The sequence below is a fragment of the Apis cerana genome, linkage group LG12, assembly GCF_029169275.1.
Source record: "Apis cerana isolate GH-2021 linkage group LG12, AcerK_1.0, whole genome shotgun sequence".
In the NCBI taxonomy this organism is placed as follows: Eukaryota; Metazoa; Arthropoda; class Insecta; order Hymenoptera; family Apidae; genus Apis; species Apis cerana.
The window spans coordinates 3,105,001-3,123,999 of NC_083863.1; the positions used below are offsets into that span (position 1 = coordinate 3,105,001).

The following is an 18,999-nucleotide window of genomic DNA, read 5'->3' on the forward strand; positions in this document are numbered from 1 at the left end:
TATGTTATATAAAATAAAAAATCTATTAATTTATGGTTAAAGCATTTAAAAACATTTTCGGCTATGAACAGATATTAATAAGACCGAAACTTTTTAATTTAAAATTATTTAATTTGATCAATTTTATGTTAAAAAATCATAGGAATTTCCAAAAAAAAGAATTTTTTTTAAATATATAAATAATAACATATGAATATATAAATATAATATATGAATTTATATAATTCATTATGTTTAAAAATATTAAAAAAGAAAATTTTTCATAACAAATTATTGATAACTTCTATCATATTAATATTTGTGATTTTATTGTACAAAATTACTATATAATTATTTTCGTATATTAAATAAATTATTATTTAAGATATGAAAAAAACTTTTTAATGAAATATTTCATTTTTTAGTAAAATAAAATAGAATTTTATTAATAATATTTAAATTAACAAAACTTTCTTTCAAACTTTCTTTAAAGGTTTATATTAACAAAAATATGATTTTTAAAATGATTTTTAAAATATAAAATAATAATTATGAATATTATCTTTAAAATAATAAAAATAATAATGTATTAAAAATAATTTAATAATAATATTGTGTTTCAAGATCGATAAATGTATTATATTCATATTAATAAATAAATATTATAACTATAATAGCACAATTGAAATATGCGAAATAATATAAATCATAAAAAAAACAATGAAATTCTAATAAGTAATGAATTAAAAACTATAAGAGCAATATGCAGAATTTTTTCTCGAAGATTTTTTACCTGCGAAAATTTTTAATAGACGATTAGAAACGATTACTGAAAACAAATGAAACAATTTTTCGAAAGAAATAAATCAATTTTTTTCAAAAAAATAATTATAAGTTATATTTGCATTTGTAAAAAAAATTTAGAATAAAATACGAAATTTCTTCTTAAATCTCAAACTGAATCAACGATCTTGGTCTTTTTCTTAATTCCATAAATCACACCTACTCTAAAACATAATAATAGTAATAATCTAATTATTACATAAATCATTAATAATATTAAATCCAATATAATTAATTAATCTTTTAGACGAAATCAAAAATCATGACATAACTTATCGGAATCCAGTAAACATATATTTTTGTTTCTTATACATTTAAAATGGATCCAATTTTTGAATTGCTAAATGCTAAAAAAATAAATACTAAAAAATATAAAAATATAAAATAATATAAAATAATATTATAATAACAAAATAATATAAAATAATAATAAAATATATATAATAATAATAAAATAATATAAAATAATATAAAATAATATAATAATATAAAAAAAATATAAAAAATAATAAAATAAAATGAAGAGACAAAATTTAATGTAAAAATTATATGTATATAAAATTTATATATTTAAAATATGGCAAGTTGTTATAGTAATATGCGTATATTGAGTTATAATAAGGAATAATTAGTCTCCATTGGTACATATAATTTGTAAGAATATTATATTGACTTACAATATTATATTGACTTATTATATTATATTTACTATTTATTATACTATTATTTATTATATTTATTATTATTATTATTTATTATATTTACTATAACATATTTTTAAATGTTATCTGATTCATAAGATGAGTAATAATTAATAATTATTATATTTAATAAAAAAAAATGAATTATTAAAAATCAATCAAGTATTATTGTTAAATAATCAAAATAAAAAATATTAATCGAAAAATATTTACTTAATTAAATTATATATTATATTAAATTCTTATGTACAATTACATTATTCACTTTTATAAATGCTATTAAATGAATGATATTGAATATTATAATTTATTTATTTATTCGATATGATTCGATATAATTCTTTTATCGAAATTTTTTTTTTTATAAAAAAAATATTTGTTATAATATTTTATACTACTTTATATTTGTTCAACACTTTCTTCGATATTTATATTTATTATTGTTCTTCTTCAGAAATATAACTGAATTAGGCTATGCTTCGTAATTAGCCAATATTTTTTATTAAATTTGTTAACAAAAATTTTAACGAAAGTTTTTGAAATTCAAGATTCTCTAATTAATGGATATTCTCATATTTTTGAGATATCCTATATAGAAAACATAAAATGCTTATTAATCTTTGCATTCTCATTAAATAGAATATATATTTTATTATAAAAAACAAAAAATTTGTTAATTTAATTATTGTCAAATATATACAAGTAATATACAAAGTAATAATGAATAAAATATTTGAATATTAATAACAATCATGTAAAATAATAATTCATTAATTTTATAATATTTTTTTTTCTGTGCTGAATAAAGAATTCTACAATCATTTAGATTATTTACTACGACAATAACGTAATTAAAAACAGTTTTACAATTTTTTATTACTAATACAGAAAGAGTTAGTTTATATTTATAATTTTATTTATACTTTGTATTAATAGAACTTTATAAGTAAACTTTTAAATACAAAATTTTCAATACAAATTTCAAATTTGGAATTTAATAAGACGTTCTTATATATTTTTATAAAAATTGAAAATATTCAAATTTTTTTTCTTTAATGTATTTTTTTATATCGCTTTTTTTATTATCGTTGTTAAGCAAATGAATAATTTCTATGTTCATCAATCGTTTTAATTCGAAAAATATCATTGATAATAAATCGTATAATTATAAAATAATTATAATTTCATTAAAATTATAACTATAACTGTATACAATATCCTTTATATATATATATATATATATATATAAATCACGAATGTTGATTTACAAATTACTATATAAAAAAGAACTTAAATATTTTAATTGAAAAAAAATATTAAAATTTGTTGTAATAGCTCAAAATTAATTAGTTTTTAGTAAAATTTAATATTCCTATATGTTTCTTTCTAATCAGTTTTTATCAATATGAATATAATATATTTAATCAAAAATTTAAATTTAAACTTTAAAATTAAATTAAACTTGTTATATATATTATGTTATTTACAATTTTAAGACTTTAATAATTTGGTATTCTAGAGTTGTTATAGATTTTCGAATGTAAATTGTATCTTTTGAAATGAAAATTATAATATTGTTCAAACACTAAACAGATGATCTCCAGATAAATAGATGACTTAGGATGATATTGCAAAGATAATTTTTAAGAGAAAATTTGGTAATCATTTGCTTTGCACATTTAAACAATTCGGCATGACTAGAGTGTCAATATGATCTTGATACTTGAGACGACATTTATAGCCATGCCAGTCTCAATGGCAATTAGCATCATTTTATCTGAATGGAATTACTACAAACATATGCGGAAGCCTCCTGAGAAAACAACGGATTTGTGAACGGCATAACCTCTCAGACTCATTCTAGGAAGCTTTCTTTAAATTAGGATACCGCTTAACCAGGAAGTTGGTTCGCAGCGTTATTGGACATTTATGTGCTCTCACTGAAGGTCCACAAGCTCACGAGTGGAACATGGGAACTTCAGAGAGTATCAGTGTGGAGGAAAAAAACCCTCAAAAACGTGCGAGAATTACAAAAATCAGAATTACAAAAAGCAAGAACTATTAAAACAACAAAAACTTTCAAAATTCTTTGAACTTCGAATTTTAATGATTGTGTGAAATATTATTGGCATATGGATTTTGCCTTTGATCGTCTGATGAATCGAACTTGTCAACAACAAACTTCGTAATAATTGTTGGTATATAATTATATTTCATAATTCCAGGAACGGGTTGGAGCTAATAAACATTTTGTAAATATAATTCTGAAAAATATTGCTAATCGTGAGTATCACAAAGATTCAGGGAAAATATAAAATCTCAACTTTGATAATATAATTCAGCAATAGGAAAATGTAGATTTCAAGTATTAAATGTTATTAAGAATGTGTTTATATTATCTGAAATAATTGAATGTAAAATACCAAGATTTTTGCATGTCATTAAATGCTTATGTAAACACTATGTAGCATAATGATATATTTGCAATTAATAATACGTAAGTATGTTGCATAAATAATCAGGCTATGCATGTTATGTAATACAAATTTTTAATAATATCTATAGTCACATTAATATAATTGATTATTTTATCATAAAATAATGTCTAACTTTATTATTTAATATATAACCTTATTAAAATCACATTAAAAAACAATATTCACAAAATAGTCACATTATGCTAATATGTAAAAATTAATTTCTCTTTTTTTAAGATTATTGCAATAATTATTGCAATATTTAATAAATATATTTAATTTTTTTTGTACATGATAAAATTATAATTAATATAAATATGACATTTAATCAATTTTATTGTTGAATTTATTATATAACAATATCTTTTGAATACATGAATTATAGTTAAGATTTCATTTTTTGTGTTCATTTTCTATAAACTTCATCAATTTTTATTTCGATCGAATTTCATTCAGAAATATAACTTGTTTTAGAAGTATTATTAAAATATTATAATAGATCATTTTATCGAGAATCAAAAGAAACATTGATAATAAAATTAATCATTGTTAAAACATTTAAATTTTGTTATAAAAGAATTTAATTTATATTAGTAAAGGTTTATCTAATTCTATGTATCTAACAATAAAAAAATATAAGATAAAAATTAGGATTTCTTTATTATTATAACTTCATTAAAAATTAAAATAAACTATCGAGAAAACAGGATGAAAATAATTGATCAATTTATCATATCATATATTATAAATCAATTATCTAATTCCAATTTTTTTTTATAAAACATATTACATTATTTTTACATTATTTTTCTATTTTCATAATATTATATAAAATGAGCTATCTAAATATCTCTATTACTGCTGATAGAAAAAAATATAAAAGAAATATAATTTGATAAAAATATTAATTTGATATAAATAAACATATAGAGATGTCAATAAGTTTGTTTTTTAAATAGAATAATTTTTTTTACAAATTATTTAATAAATATTTTAAGATATATAATTACATATAATTATTTAAAGTCATTGAAGATTGACTGCAAGAGAAAATAATTTATTTTATGTAAGTATGATAAAATTCTTTAAGTTCTTAACAATAAATGTTAATAATAATGTAACAATATAAATCATCGAATATAATCCATTTTATTACAGTATTCTTCATTTATCTTTACATTACAGTATGCTATATTTATCTTGTATTCATGTATTTTATTGTTAATTTGCAATATTCTATTTATCAATGACTTGTTCTTTAAAATATGTTATATATTTTAAATATGTTATATAGTTTAAATAAATTCAAAAATGCAAAAAGTAAAATAACCCACATTTATCAAATACTGTTAAATTATGTACGCAGATTTTTTGAACATATTAGATACTTATTACAAATATTATAAAGAAATTGAAAGAATAGTACTAGTAAATAAATTGACATTAAAATTCGATTCGCTCATATTTTTTTTTTTGTAGTTGATTTATAGTGATTTTGAATAATCATTGAATTATAGGTTATTGTATCTTAAAACATTTTACCAGAACTATCTAAAAAAACATATCATTCTATTTAAAAAGAAGAAATTGATTTTCATAACATTTACATAAAATTTTATATCATGTAACATCATACATTTATCAAAAAATTATTTATTTATTATTATTTAACTTATTTATTATTTACATCAAATTATGTAGTACCTTGATATTTCGTAAATTTTACATATTTTTTTTACTAAAATAACTAACAATAACAACTAAGATAATGAAGTGAGTTAAATATAATTCAATTTGCTTTATCTAATTATATATATTATATTATATATAATTATATAATTATATAATATAAAGATTAATATTAATATAAAATTAAGATAACAATAGAAACGCAATATAATTAATATATATAATATATAATATGTCCCAAAAAATTTAATTAATTATTGTAGCGATTTTAAGCAACTTTTTCTTCTGCAAAAATTTTCGTTTCAGTTTTATTAAAATTTTGTTCAAATTTTGTGAGCTATAGAAATAGGATAAAACACACGTATAATTTCATAATATTTATTATATGAAATAAATAATGTAAAAAATTATGACAATTCTTAAAAATATTAATATGTTAGAGACATTAGATTAAAAATTATAAAAAAATATTTAATAAAAAGAAGAACAATTTAATCTTTGCATAATTTGTACAAATTTTTTCAATGTTATTTAAACTAATATAACTTAAATAATCATAAAAAACAAAATGTGCTTAAAAATATTCGGTTTTATATTAGATTATAAATAGTTATTATTCATAATTGCACTGCAATATTTAAATATTGAAATTTTAAATTTTTAAAAAAATAAAGATCAATTAAAAATGATCTGAAATCAAAAAATTAATTCTGACGTAAATTCATATATAAAATATGTAAATTATGTAATATATACATATTAAGAACTGTTCGTTTAGGTTAATGTTCAAGTGAACAATGAACAATTTCGTTATTATTACATTTGTATGATTTAGTAAATTTATATTTATATATACATATAAATATTGTATTCATATGAATATAATTAGAATACAATTTAATATTTCATCAAAATTCAATATTCCATTAAGAAATACAAAATTTTCAGCATGAAATAAAGAAAATATCTTTAAAATATCTTTATAATAAATAATTTATAAATTGAACATAGAAGAAAAATTAAATATAGAATTCAATTAATATAATTTATTAAAATGATTAATATTCTATTCTATTATTTCTAATAATCTCCTAATTAATCTAAATAATAAAAATTAAGTAAAAATATCAAGTAAAAAAAATGTTGAAATATTAATTTTCTTTAAGGATATATACGTTAGACTTTAAGGATATATACTTAGCCGTTGGCAGAACATAAAAAAAAGCATTGCGTTGATTATGTAAAATTATTATCGTCACTATTTTTTTCTTATTATTTCTTATTATTTCTTATTTTTTTTCTTATTTATTTTAAATAGATTCTCAAAGTATTTAATTATTTTTTTATTCTAACAACTTGTTTATGGACCATCTATTATCATATCATATTTATTTAATATTATTTTTTAAAATTAATTTTAAATAAATTTTATTTTTAACGTTTAAATATATTTTTAGTAATAAATTAAATATTTATAATAAATATTTATATAAAAGTGATTAAATATAGATCTCTAATTCATTTTGTATTTATATTAGGTTTTTAATATTTTTAACTTTGATAACATTGAAATTAATTTTTAATAGCAAAAAATATTTCGATCAATTAATAATTCTTACCAAGATTCATGTAAAAATATTATTATAAAAAATTTGTTAAAATAGAAAAATAATCAAAAATCAAAAATGATATTTAGAAAAAGAGTTTTGAAGCCCGACTTCCTATTTTTCGTATATTAATCAAAAATCATAGTTTCGAGCTTGTATTAAAAAAATACGAATATATATATATTATTTCATGTATTTAAATATATGTTTAATACATTGTTATCTAATATTAATAAAATAAATCAGTAGTTCATTATACGAAAAAAAGTTTTTATTTCATTTTCATCTATTAATTCACTTTCCTCTATTAAATTTAAAATTGCATTCACATATTCATAATTTCATAATGAAGAGAATTTTAATAATTAATTTTAATAATTTAAATTTTAATATTTAATATAAATCTCAATTAAATAATTTACTTAATAATATTAGTTGCTAATATTATCTAATGATTTAATATTGATTAAATAAAAATTAAATAATTATAAATATACATATCTATATGTATCTATATTTTGTTAAACTGAATATAATCTTACAAGGAATTGAAATTATTGAAAAAATATTTTAATAAAATTTGATTTAAATATAATTCAAAAATATATAAAATTCTATTATTTAAAAAAATAAAGTTGAAATTAAAATTTTTCTATCATTTGATCTATGAAAAAATGGTTTATATATGATATTCTTCTTTAAATCAAATAACTTTTTTTAAAATATTTTTTATATAACTTTTATGAAATATTCGATATACACAGTTAAACAAAACATTTTATATAAATCACAGTTGATATAATCAAATATTTTAATTATTATATTATAATTTTAATTATAACCGATAATGATAATTGCATTTAATTTTATTGTCAACTAACATTTTTTATTAAGAAATTTATAAAAATTCCTTCGTTTATAATCGATATTTTAAATATAAAATTAAAAAATTTTATATAAATGAAAATTTTAGTCTTACCTTATTTCTTGTTTTTCCAGATAATAATTAAAGAATTAATTAAAGATATTTGATTAAATACTTGATTAAAATTCAAAATAAAAATGCACAAAAGACCGCTCAATCTTCTTATTAAATGATTAATTTAGAAACTCTCTTTGACTTCTAATGTGTAATTCGCACTATACTTTTAATAAAGTACTTTTATAAAATATTTTTATTAAAATCGATCGTAATAATCTTAAATTGAACTGATCCTGCTTAGACTTTTAAACGTTACTGAGAGACACAACATTATATACTACTGTGTCGCTGATAGACATCGCAAGTTAATTTTTCAGTATACTTTGATTTATCATCTTCCACTTCTTTCGAGTAGAAAGTAAAAAAGACTACATACAAAGTATTCAGATGAAGTAGAAAATTAGAATTAAAATAGAAAATTTAAGGAATGCTTCTGGAGATTAAAGCAAACAAAACTATACAAAAATGTCTGAATTTTATTTATTTTTATAATCATTTTAATTTTATACTAGATGAAACGAGATCAAAGATAGTTCTATTTTCACACTATTTGCACACTTCATTTTATTGACATTTCATTTCTTAAGGATATTTGTTATAATATTAATATATTATAATATATTTATATACATATATATATTATAATATTAATATATTATAACATATAAATATTGTATGCGTATATAATGAGTATATATATTTATATATGGGTTATTAAAAAAAATCATTTAAATTTATATGATATAGAATATATCATTAAGAATTACCATTAAGAATTTGTTACAAAGTATACAAAGTAAAAATTGAATGAAAATTCAGAAAAAAATTTATAAATACAAGTAAAAACATCAAACCAATAGTAGGAACCAATAATAAGTTAATAATCATAATGCTAATTAATAAAACAAAAAATAATTATGTCTTGGAATTAAATTTTCAATCTATTTGATTCAATCTATTTAAGGCTTTTTTATTCAGTATAATATATTTTATGCTATATAAATTTTGAATTGACATTTTTAAATACTCTATATTATTAGTAATAGTATATAATAATAATTATTATTATACACATACATATATTATTATACATTATTATATTCATATACACATATTCTTATATATTATTATATGTATATAAATATATAAATATAAATTCATCGCATAAAAATGTGAGATATTTTTAGAGGATAGATTCTAAATATCAAACGATGAAAAAAATTTATATACATATATATCCGATACAATTTAATTAACGAATTATAAATATATTAAATTTGCATTAGAGAGAGTAAAACAATAGAAGAGCGAAAACATACAATTGAAGTATTATAGCACGGAAGTATTATAGAATGAAGTCCCTCGTATGAAGTCGCTCGTATGAAGTCCCTCGACGAAAAATAGATATATATTTTTAAAGATATTTTTTAACAAATAATAACAAATAATTACTTTTGAATTTCAATAATGTAATAATAATAAATACAATGTAAGTATCATATAATATAACTATGTAATATTTTTATATTATTTTTAAAAAAAAGTTTGATTACTAATTATGCAAATTGAAAATTACGTATTTGTTATTCAACAAAAACTTATCTCGAATAAATTATAGCAAAAACTTATCTTGAATAAAATCTAGCATTTCCACAATATTTATCGTTAATTATATAACATGATTATACAACATTTCATTTAAAGTCAGATAAATCATTTTATTATACGCTTAATCTGCCGAAATTCAAGTAAATTAAAACATATTCTCATAAGATTTCGAATTAAAAAGGTTGAATATATTTTATATAATTGCTTAGTTTTTTTAATTATTTTCACAAAAAAGTCTGAATTTTATTCTTGAATAATATTGAATTATAATAAATGTTTAAATAATACTCAATTTAAATTTCAGATTACTAAATATAAGTTAATAAATCAATTGATAAAATCAATTTTTATTAAATTTATACTTAATTTTATAATTAATAATTAATAATTGATAAAATTGATTAATAATTAATAATTAATAAAAATATAATTAATAATTATACTTAATATTTTTTATTCTTATTCAGAGAGAAATAATATTCGATTTGAATATTAGATATCAATAATATAAATTAATATTACATTATTACATTAATATCCATAAAAAATATATACATACTGCAATTGTTTTTTTATATATATCTCATACGAATATTATAAATTTACTAATTTCTTTTTTTGCACTTTTATTTCTAATATATACTATTATTTCTAATATATACTAATACAACAAATGAATCGAAATTAGAATAAAGCAATATTATTTTGATAACAGCAAAGATTGTTGACTTAGGCTTTCGTATTCTTATATACTCATAAACATTAATATTCGAAATCGAATATTACTTTATTTTATTTTTCGAATATTATTTTATTTTTTGTTTTCATCTAGTCTTTTTTTCTAAGAAACTAGTATTCAATTGTTAACAATATTATTTCAATATTCTATATAATTTAACTTGTTGCGAAATCGAATTCGGAATTTAATTTAATAATTTAATAAAATAATATATATTCGAATACATATTTAAAATAAAGTTTTAATTGAGTAATTTTTATATAAAATTAAATTATATATAATAATAATAATAAATAACAAAAATAAATAACAATTAATTATCGATATAATTTTATTCGAAGAAATAATATGAATAATAAATAAAAATATTGTCCGTATGTAATAATAATGTGAAAAAAAAATGTAATATTTATTCAAATTTTTAATAAATATAAAACATAATATTAATATAATATAATTAAAATATAAATATTCCATTATTTTTTTCTATCCAACAATTTCATATCGTAATAAAAAACATTCAAATGAGATAAAGTTTTTTCAACATATCATTGCTCTGTTGAAATTCAAATTGATTTAAATATTAATAACTTTTTTTTTACACGTGGAGAATAAATAAGTATGTAAAAAAATATATTCAATTTTTTTAATTTGAAATCTTATGAAAGTATTTTGTTTAAGTGATTTGTTCCTATGGATTTCGACAAATAGCAGATTGAGTATCATATCACATAAACGATTCGCTTATAGGTTTAAATAAAATGTTTATATTAACAATCTTTTTATAAAATTTTATTAAATAAAATTATTGTATAATGTCAATATATACCAAAATTTATTTCAAATAAGTTTTTATTATATAATATTATATTACATTCAAATTCAAAAATAGTTATTGTGTATAAAAAAATATTAGTATATATTATAAGTACTTTTCAATTGAAGCTCTATATTATTTAATACACGCAATATATTATTTAATAATATGATTAATATATATTATATATTATATATTAATCACATTATAATCGATTTCGCAATACAGAATTTATACATTTCATAGATATAATTATAATATAAATATTCATATTTGATATTTGATATTTTTTTTTCCCATTGTTACACTTATCTCTTATTATATATTTCTTATTATATTACTTATTATATATTTACGAATCAAAGATTTTATGTTTTTAAATATTTCTTCCATACTATGTATCGTATAATATATCGCAAAATCTATTTTTAATTAAAAAGATGGAATAAATAAAGTTTCAATTTCAAAAAAAAAAAAAAAATATGGATTTATAAAAAGAAATTATCGTTTTATGATTACACATGAACTTTCGTTTATTTAAAAAAAAATATTATTTACATTGCATAAATATATTACTAATCGTTACTGATACATAAAAAATTAATTGACAATTGATATTTTTGAAAGCTTTTATATATAAGAATAATTGATAACAAATAATATATAAATAAACATATATATTTTTATTCCATTATAAAAAAACTTCCTTTTAAAATATAAAAGAAAAAGAAAAAAAAAGTTGAATTATTAAATTTTTTAGTTATTATTTTCTATTTGTCTTAAAAAAGGCAATATAAATCATCTTAAAAATTTAAAATTCGTTAAATATAATTTAATATAATTTATAATTTTCATTTAATTTTTTTTTACTTTTTTATATTTTTCTATATATTTTTATTTATTTATATCTAAATAAAATAAAATGCTCATATATCACCAATATTCAAAATTCTAAAATTTTCATATTCAAATTTTTAAATTTCTAAAATGTCTATCAAACATTTGTTTAATCAATAGTTATAAAGAAGCTTTCAATAACATCAAAAATACAATGTCCATTTAAGCTTAAGCTTAAAAAAAATAAATTTATAGAAATCATAATAAAACATATAATATTCAAATGAAGTAAATAGAAAATAAGAAATAATTTTAGTAACTAAACGAGTAAAATTTAGTAAATAGAAATGTCTATTAAAATTTATTTTTCAAATTATATAAATAACTTAATTTTATATTAGATAAAGTGAGACAAAAATAGAATATAACGAAGAATCATCCCATTCTATTTCCGTATTTTTTAATATAAAATTAAATTGCTTTAAACTTAATAAATAAGCTACAATTTACATTTTTGCATAATAGTTTTTATTTTAATTTTTAAAATAATTCTTTACTATTATCATTTACTTCATTTAAACATTCTATTAAACTTACATTAATATTTAGATACAATCATTAGACATTTTGAATTTGTTACTTTATATCTTTGAATAAACGATATCTAAATCAAATATAATTATTATATTTTTGTAAACATAGGATGAAGCATTCAAAATAGATTATCTGAATAACTTATTTATTTTTAATATTTTAATATTTTAATAAAAAGAAATACATCATATTAATGTTGTTTGATTTTGAAAGAGATATTTGAACGATCTTCAATTATAAATTATTGTATTCGTCTCAAAATACTTCATCAAAAGATAAATAAAACAATATATCGTTTTTTTTTAAAAAAAATTGATCTTAATATGGTATCTCTATCTATAAAAAAAATATTATTAAAAATAAATTAATATCAAATTATTTTCTTTGAAATTAAATTTCTATTCCAACATATTTTTTCTATCATCAAAAGTAAACGAGTTTTTATACTTTTACTTATTTTTTTTTTACTTATTTGAATACAGAATTCATTTCATTTTTATATTTTACTAATATTTACTACAAAATGAGTTCAATATTTTATTTTTTTCGTTTTTAATATTGTTTAAATGTTTAATTATATATAAAATATTTATTTATATAAAATTTATTTTTTTAAAAATCAATAAATATATAAATAAATATTACTAGAAATAATTTTTTAATATATTTACGAATTATAATTATATAAGATAACAAATCTAGAAATAGAAAAATAATCGAATATTAATGTTAGTGATTATACACTAATTTATACAATATTATATAATAATAATAACAATAAAAGTATTAGCGATAATCATCTGAATATTAATAATAATAATGGTGATGATGATGATGATGATGATGATGATGATGATGGTAGTGGTGATGGTGGTGGTAATGATGATGGTGATAATGATAATGATAATAATGATAATGATAATAATAATAATAATAATAATAATTGCAATTATTAATTACTTGTATATAAAATAATATCTAACTAGCAACACTAATATATTCAAACGATTTCATTCCTCTAATCGAGAAATGCTTAAGATTAAGGAAAAGAGGAATGAAATCATATGTCTACTGCAAATTTTTTTTTAAGATATAATTTGGTTTTCTTAAGTACTGAATATAATATTATCAATACGAGCCATTGTTATACTGTTTATATTTTTTACTATTTATATTCATTTTACATTTAAAAATGCATTTTGAAACCCGCCAAAAAATTTATCTTTCAAATATATTATTATTTTCGAAGTTTCTTCTATTCCATTTATATAATTATTTGCTTTTCTTTTACTACTTATAAATATATATATATATATATATGTGCTATTATGAAAGTTAGTTATTTCATATCATTTATAATAAAATACATTTATATTAATCCTATTGTGAAATTTCTTATTGATCCTTAATAGGTTACATGAAAAATGGTATCACATCGAACAATCTTATGCAATATTTCAATGTTTATATATTAATGCAAAAGATTTAAATAAAGAGATTTAAATTTTTTCGATAAAAAAAATTTTAATCGATACAAACTAAAGAATAACATTTTTTTTATAAAAAATTATTTTTATTCCACTTGAAACTTAATAATTTAATTTCTGATATATTTTCAAATTCCATCTATTTCTAATTTTTTAGTTATTAAATTATAAAATTAAATTTGTTCTGAATTTTTGATATGCAATCGCTGAATTGATAATATATATATATAAGGAATTGTAATATTTTTCATTTATTTATTTGTAATTTTAAAATATTGAGTTTTTCTCGGAAATTAAATAATATCGAGTTATTTATAGTTTAAGAAATATTTAACAACTTAAAACTTAAAGATATATTATTAAACAATATTGAATTAGATCTGTATCATATTATATTATTTAATTAATAATTTCTCAATAAAATATATGTAAACTATATTTCAATAAACAAATAAACAAATTGTTTAAATATCAAATCACTATTCAAATCTTAAGTGAAGAATATCAAAATAAAAATGTGATTAATATATCTTCTATCTCTTATAAGACATAAATATAAATCATATTTTTTATGCAATATTTATAACAAAATATTTTAATGTATCAGAAATCAAACATATTTTTTGTAATCACAAGTAATAATTTATACGGATAGCCATAAAAAATAATCAAAAATTCGTCATTATAATATAACTTATTACATAAAAATACAAAATTCGATCATCACAGTAAAAAATACAACTTATGAATAGAAATCATTCGGAAAATATTTTTTAATTACAAACAAACACAATACATTCATTTAAATATTTGAATGAATATAAAAAATGCATTTATCATGCGTGAGACATTAAATTAATATTCGATTTTTCTTAAAAACAAAAAAATTGTAGTAATTAAATATGTTTGTAAAACAAATATATTCAATTCGATACATATCAAGATTGATTTCTTAATAATGAAACTATATATGTGTATGTATATATATACATATATGTTTTTACTGTTATATTGTTTGAAAGTGTTTATCCTTTATGTTTTTTCTAGGATATCCTGTATCCATCAAATTAAATATAACTTTTATTAATATCTTAATTCAATAAAATCTATATTATAAAAACATAAATAATTACTAACTTTTAATATATTTATGTGCAAATTTTTTTATAAAAAATTTCAAAAAATTCAAACAGAAATAATTTTTAAATGAAATAAAAGAAAGAAAATTAAATATACAATAAACTTTTCCAGTAACATAAATAGTTTGAAGATATAATATATAAGTATATATAAGATATAATATGAAAAACTAAACAGATAATATAAAAGACTAAATTCACTTATATAAAAAACAAAAATTTAATTCATATAAAATTCCTAATATTATAAATAAATTTTATTGCAAGTATAGTTAGTTAGCATATCTATTTATCTAAATTATTATGAAGTTACATGTAAATAGCGAATATATTAACTTAATAACATTATATATTATATATTAACAATATAGTTTAGCAATATGATGTCAAATTTCTATGCCTATTTCAATTTACATCAATAATTAAAAATTCAACGTTTTTGCGAAGTATTATAAATTAAAAAAAGGAAAAGATAAAAAAACAAAAGAAATGCTATCGAGAGAATTCTTATTTGCAAATGTTACATATAGTCAGTATCATTATTTTTATTTATAAAAATGATAATATTTCTCAAACTTTTATAATAAAACTATATAATAGTTCGAAAAATAATAACAAACAATGAAAATAAAATCGTGTTCAAATATTTTTTTAAAGCTATAATCCTTTTTATATAGCCAATATATATATGAATATTAATTTCTTTTGTATGTCATACTTTTTTTCTCAAAATTTGTTATACATTAATATTACAACTAACAACCAAATATTTTTAAGAAATAATATTTTTCCTTTCTTTGAAATATAAGAAACAAAACAAATTATAATTTGTTTCAAATGTGTAGATGTAATTATTTTTTAAAAATGTATGTTAGAATCCTTACCTCCTTAATTCTTAATTTTATTAATCTTTTAAAAGATCGAAATTTTTTTTCTTTACCAAAAATTATCTTTGTTACAAAATACCTGAATCATTTACTTTATAAAATATTTGAATTAGTTACTTATTTTTTGTAAATGAATAAAATATTTTATATTATATAAGACCAATGACTTCTAGCTGAGACAATGATTGCATTAGCAATAAATTGGATTATTTAAATAACATGCACAATTACACGTTAAAAAGATAGCACAATGAGATTCTTTGGAGTTTTCAGTTAACTATCAAGATCATTCATCGAGCATCCTTTGCTGTTAACTTCTCTATTAATTCTTGCAATGGTGCCAATTCTCTTCTTTCTATCAAATTAAATTCCTATAAGAATAGGAAAAGAAAGTAAGTATTAATATTAAAAAAATTATAATAAATAAAATGTTTTTTAAAAATTTGTTAAAAATTTGTTTAATTTTAAATTTTTTACTTGAACAAAAAATATAAAATGTTTGAATGATGTATTTAAATGTGCCTCTTCGCCAAGTTGAACAACTTCACTAAAATGTTGATGATAAATATGAGCATATACTCTGAATAGTCTTTTCAATATTGTTTTAGCAATAGACAAAAAGTTTTTTGGGAAAGGAACACCTAAAAAATTAAAAATTAATATATTAATATGAAAATATTATGTTTAAAATAATATATATAACTAACCAATTTTTGAAGGAAATAAGGTTTCATCATCTAATTGATCCTGTACCCAAGTCATTAAATAATCAATATATTTTGGTGCAGAACATTTTATTGGTTTTTTGACAGTATGCCCATCAGCCCAATGGTATTCATATTTTGGTCCTGCAGACATGATGGGACAACTTTCTTCAGTACAGAATTCTGTGATAGTGCCATATAACATATTGATTTGGTTGAAAAAATCAACAGCTAAAACAATCATTTTTTTCTCTTTTTTATAATTTATTGAATATTACAAATAAAAATATACAATAATATGTTAGTAATACATACTATTTACTGCAACCCATTCATTCAAATCTTCACCTTCTGGAAGCATAACTGCAAGTCTTAAATTGCCAGAGCCTAAAGTGGCTGCTGCATGCTTCATCAAATCATATTGATGAGTTCCTTCTGGAATATTTTTCTTTGGCTTGAAGGTTTTTGAAGATCTGCTTCCACTTAAAAAATATATTTGAATAATAATTAACTTTTTATATTACAATAAAAAAATAATATTATAATTATAAAATTTTTATTTATATCTATATATATTCTATATATATATATATATATATATATATATCTATATATATTCTATATATATATATATATACTTTCTTTATATATTTTTTTTACATTATCTTCTATTTTATATATTTGAAATTAAATCATTTTATCATAAATTTTGTAAAAATAATTATATATATTAGAACAAAGATCAATTCATTATAGCAATCAAATGAAATGCAAAAATGAAAATTTATAAATAATTAAAATCAATTAGATTGATTAATAAATTTAATAAATGTAACAATTATATATAATAACATATAACATAATAACATTTCTTTAATATTAATCGAAACATTCGGAAAGATTCTATTTCCATGATATAATTCAATATATTTGATGTAGGATGAATATGCATAGAACATAAGTGAAAGTAGAGACGAAAAAGAAGATTGAAAATTTCAAAAAACAAAAGATTTTTTTAAAATAAAAATTATAACATTGTTATTTTTATCCATCGATTAATCGATTAAAAAAATTATGATAACATCAAGAATCTAAATTAACTAAGAATATTACTTTTAGAGTTGTAATAAGGCAGTTCCTATCAATATCTATTCTCATTGTGATCGATTCATAGTAACAAATTACTAATTTCTTCTTTGCTGTCATTTGTCATTTATATGTAAATGAGATTGGCATAATATCAATTAATTAACAAAAGAATATTGAATGCAAAATCCATTTTTGCAATGCATCGTATATAATGCAGAATTTCAATAAAATAAAAGCATATCGCGAAAGAAAATGTCGATTTTCACTGGAAATGGAAAAAAACTTACAATAGGAAGCTCATTGTGCACTTCTGGATGATCTATCAATTTCACTAATTCACAATTATACAGCTACACGTATCGTTAATTATCTTTACAATATATAATATACTTTGAGATTTAAGTATGAACGATTCTTTGTAAAATCGATCATACATTCGTTTCCACCAGCACAATATAATATAATTTTGTCAACTACTTTTTTCACGATCACCTCACTTTAATCTTTCCACTGTTGAACGGGATTTTATTTCTTTAGATTCAGTCACGACCTCTAGTCAGACGTGATTATAGACATATTTTTAATTCATCTGTAACTTTATGATTTATAATATTTAATTGTGCAAAATTTAATATCAAATATACGATAAATAATATTAATATATTAATTAAATATATTTAAAATCTAAATATATTACTATAGTATGTATAATACAATTGATATAGTAAATAAAAAATATTTCTTATGTAATAAAACTTAGATGAATTTAGGAACTTCATTATAAATATTAATAATAATTATATTTGTTTTTTATAAATAA

General features: G+C 17.7%; 2 protein-coding genes across 3 annotated transcripts in view; both read right to left on the minus strand.

Moving 5' to 3' along the window:
- The window catches only part of LOC107993262 (fatty-acid amide hydrolase 2-B), a 22,827-nt gene extending 14,265 nt beyond the window's left edge, over positions 1 to 8,562 (minus strand). The window contains exon 1 of the mRNA XM_062083331.1: positions 8,276 to 8,562. The gene's annotated coding sequence lies outside the window, so the exon portion shown is untranslated. The remainder of the gene's footprint in view (positions 1 to 8,275) is intronic.
- A 7,427-nt stretch (positions 8,563 to 15,989) lies between these two features.
- Positions 15,990 to 18,892, minus strand: LOC107993286 (MOB kinase activator-like 1). 2 transcript variants are annotated; one of them, XM_017049634.2, is made up of 5 exons: positions 18,467 to 18,892; positions 17,406 to 17,572; positions 17,094 to 17,321; positions 16,864 to 17,027; positions 15,990 to 16,757 (listed from the first exon to the last, which is right to left on the minus strand). In XM_017049634.2, the coding sequence occupies exons 1-5, from the start codon at positions 18,478 to 18,480 to the stop codon at positions 16,677 to 16,679; spliced, it is 654 nt and encodes a 217-aa protein (XP_016905123.1). In that variant the 5' UTR covers positions 18,481 to 18,892; the 3' UTR covers positions 15,990 to 16,676. The 2 variants fall into 2 exon arrangements, with proteins under 2 accessions (XP_016905123.1, XP_016905124.1); XM_017049635.2 differs by having other exon boundaries at positions 17,094 to 17,234; positions 18,467 to 18,711.
- Between the last annotated feature and the right edge of the window lie 107 nt (positions 18,893 to 18,999).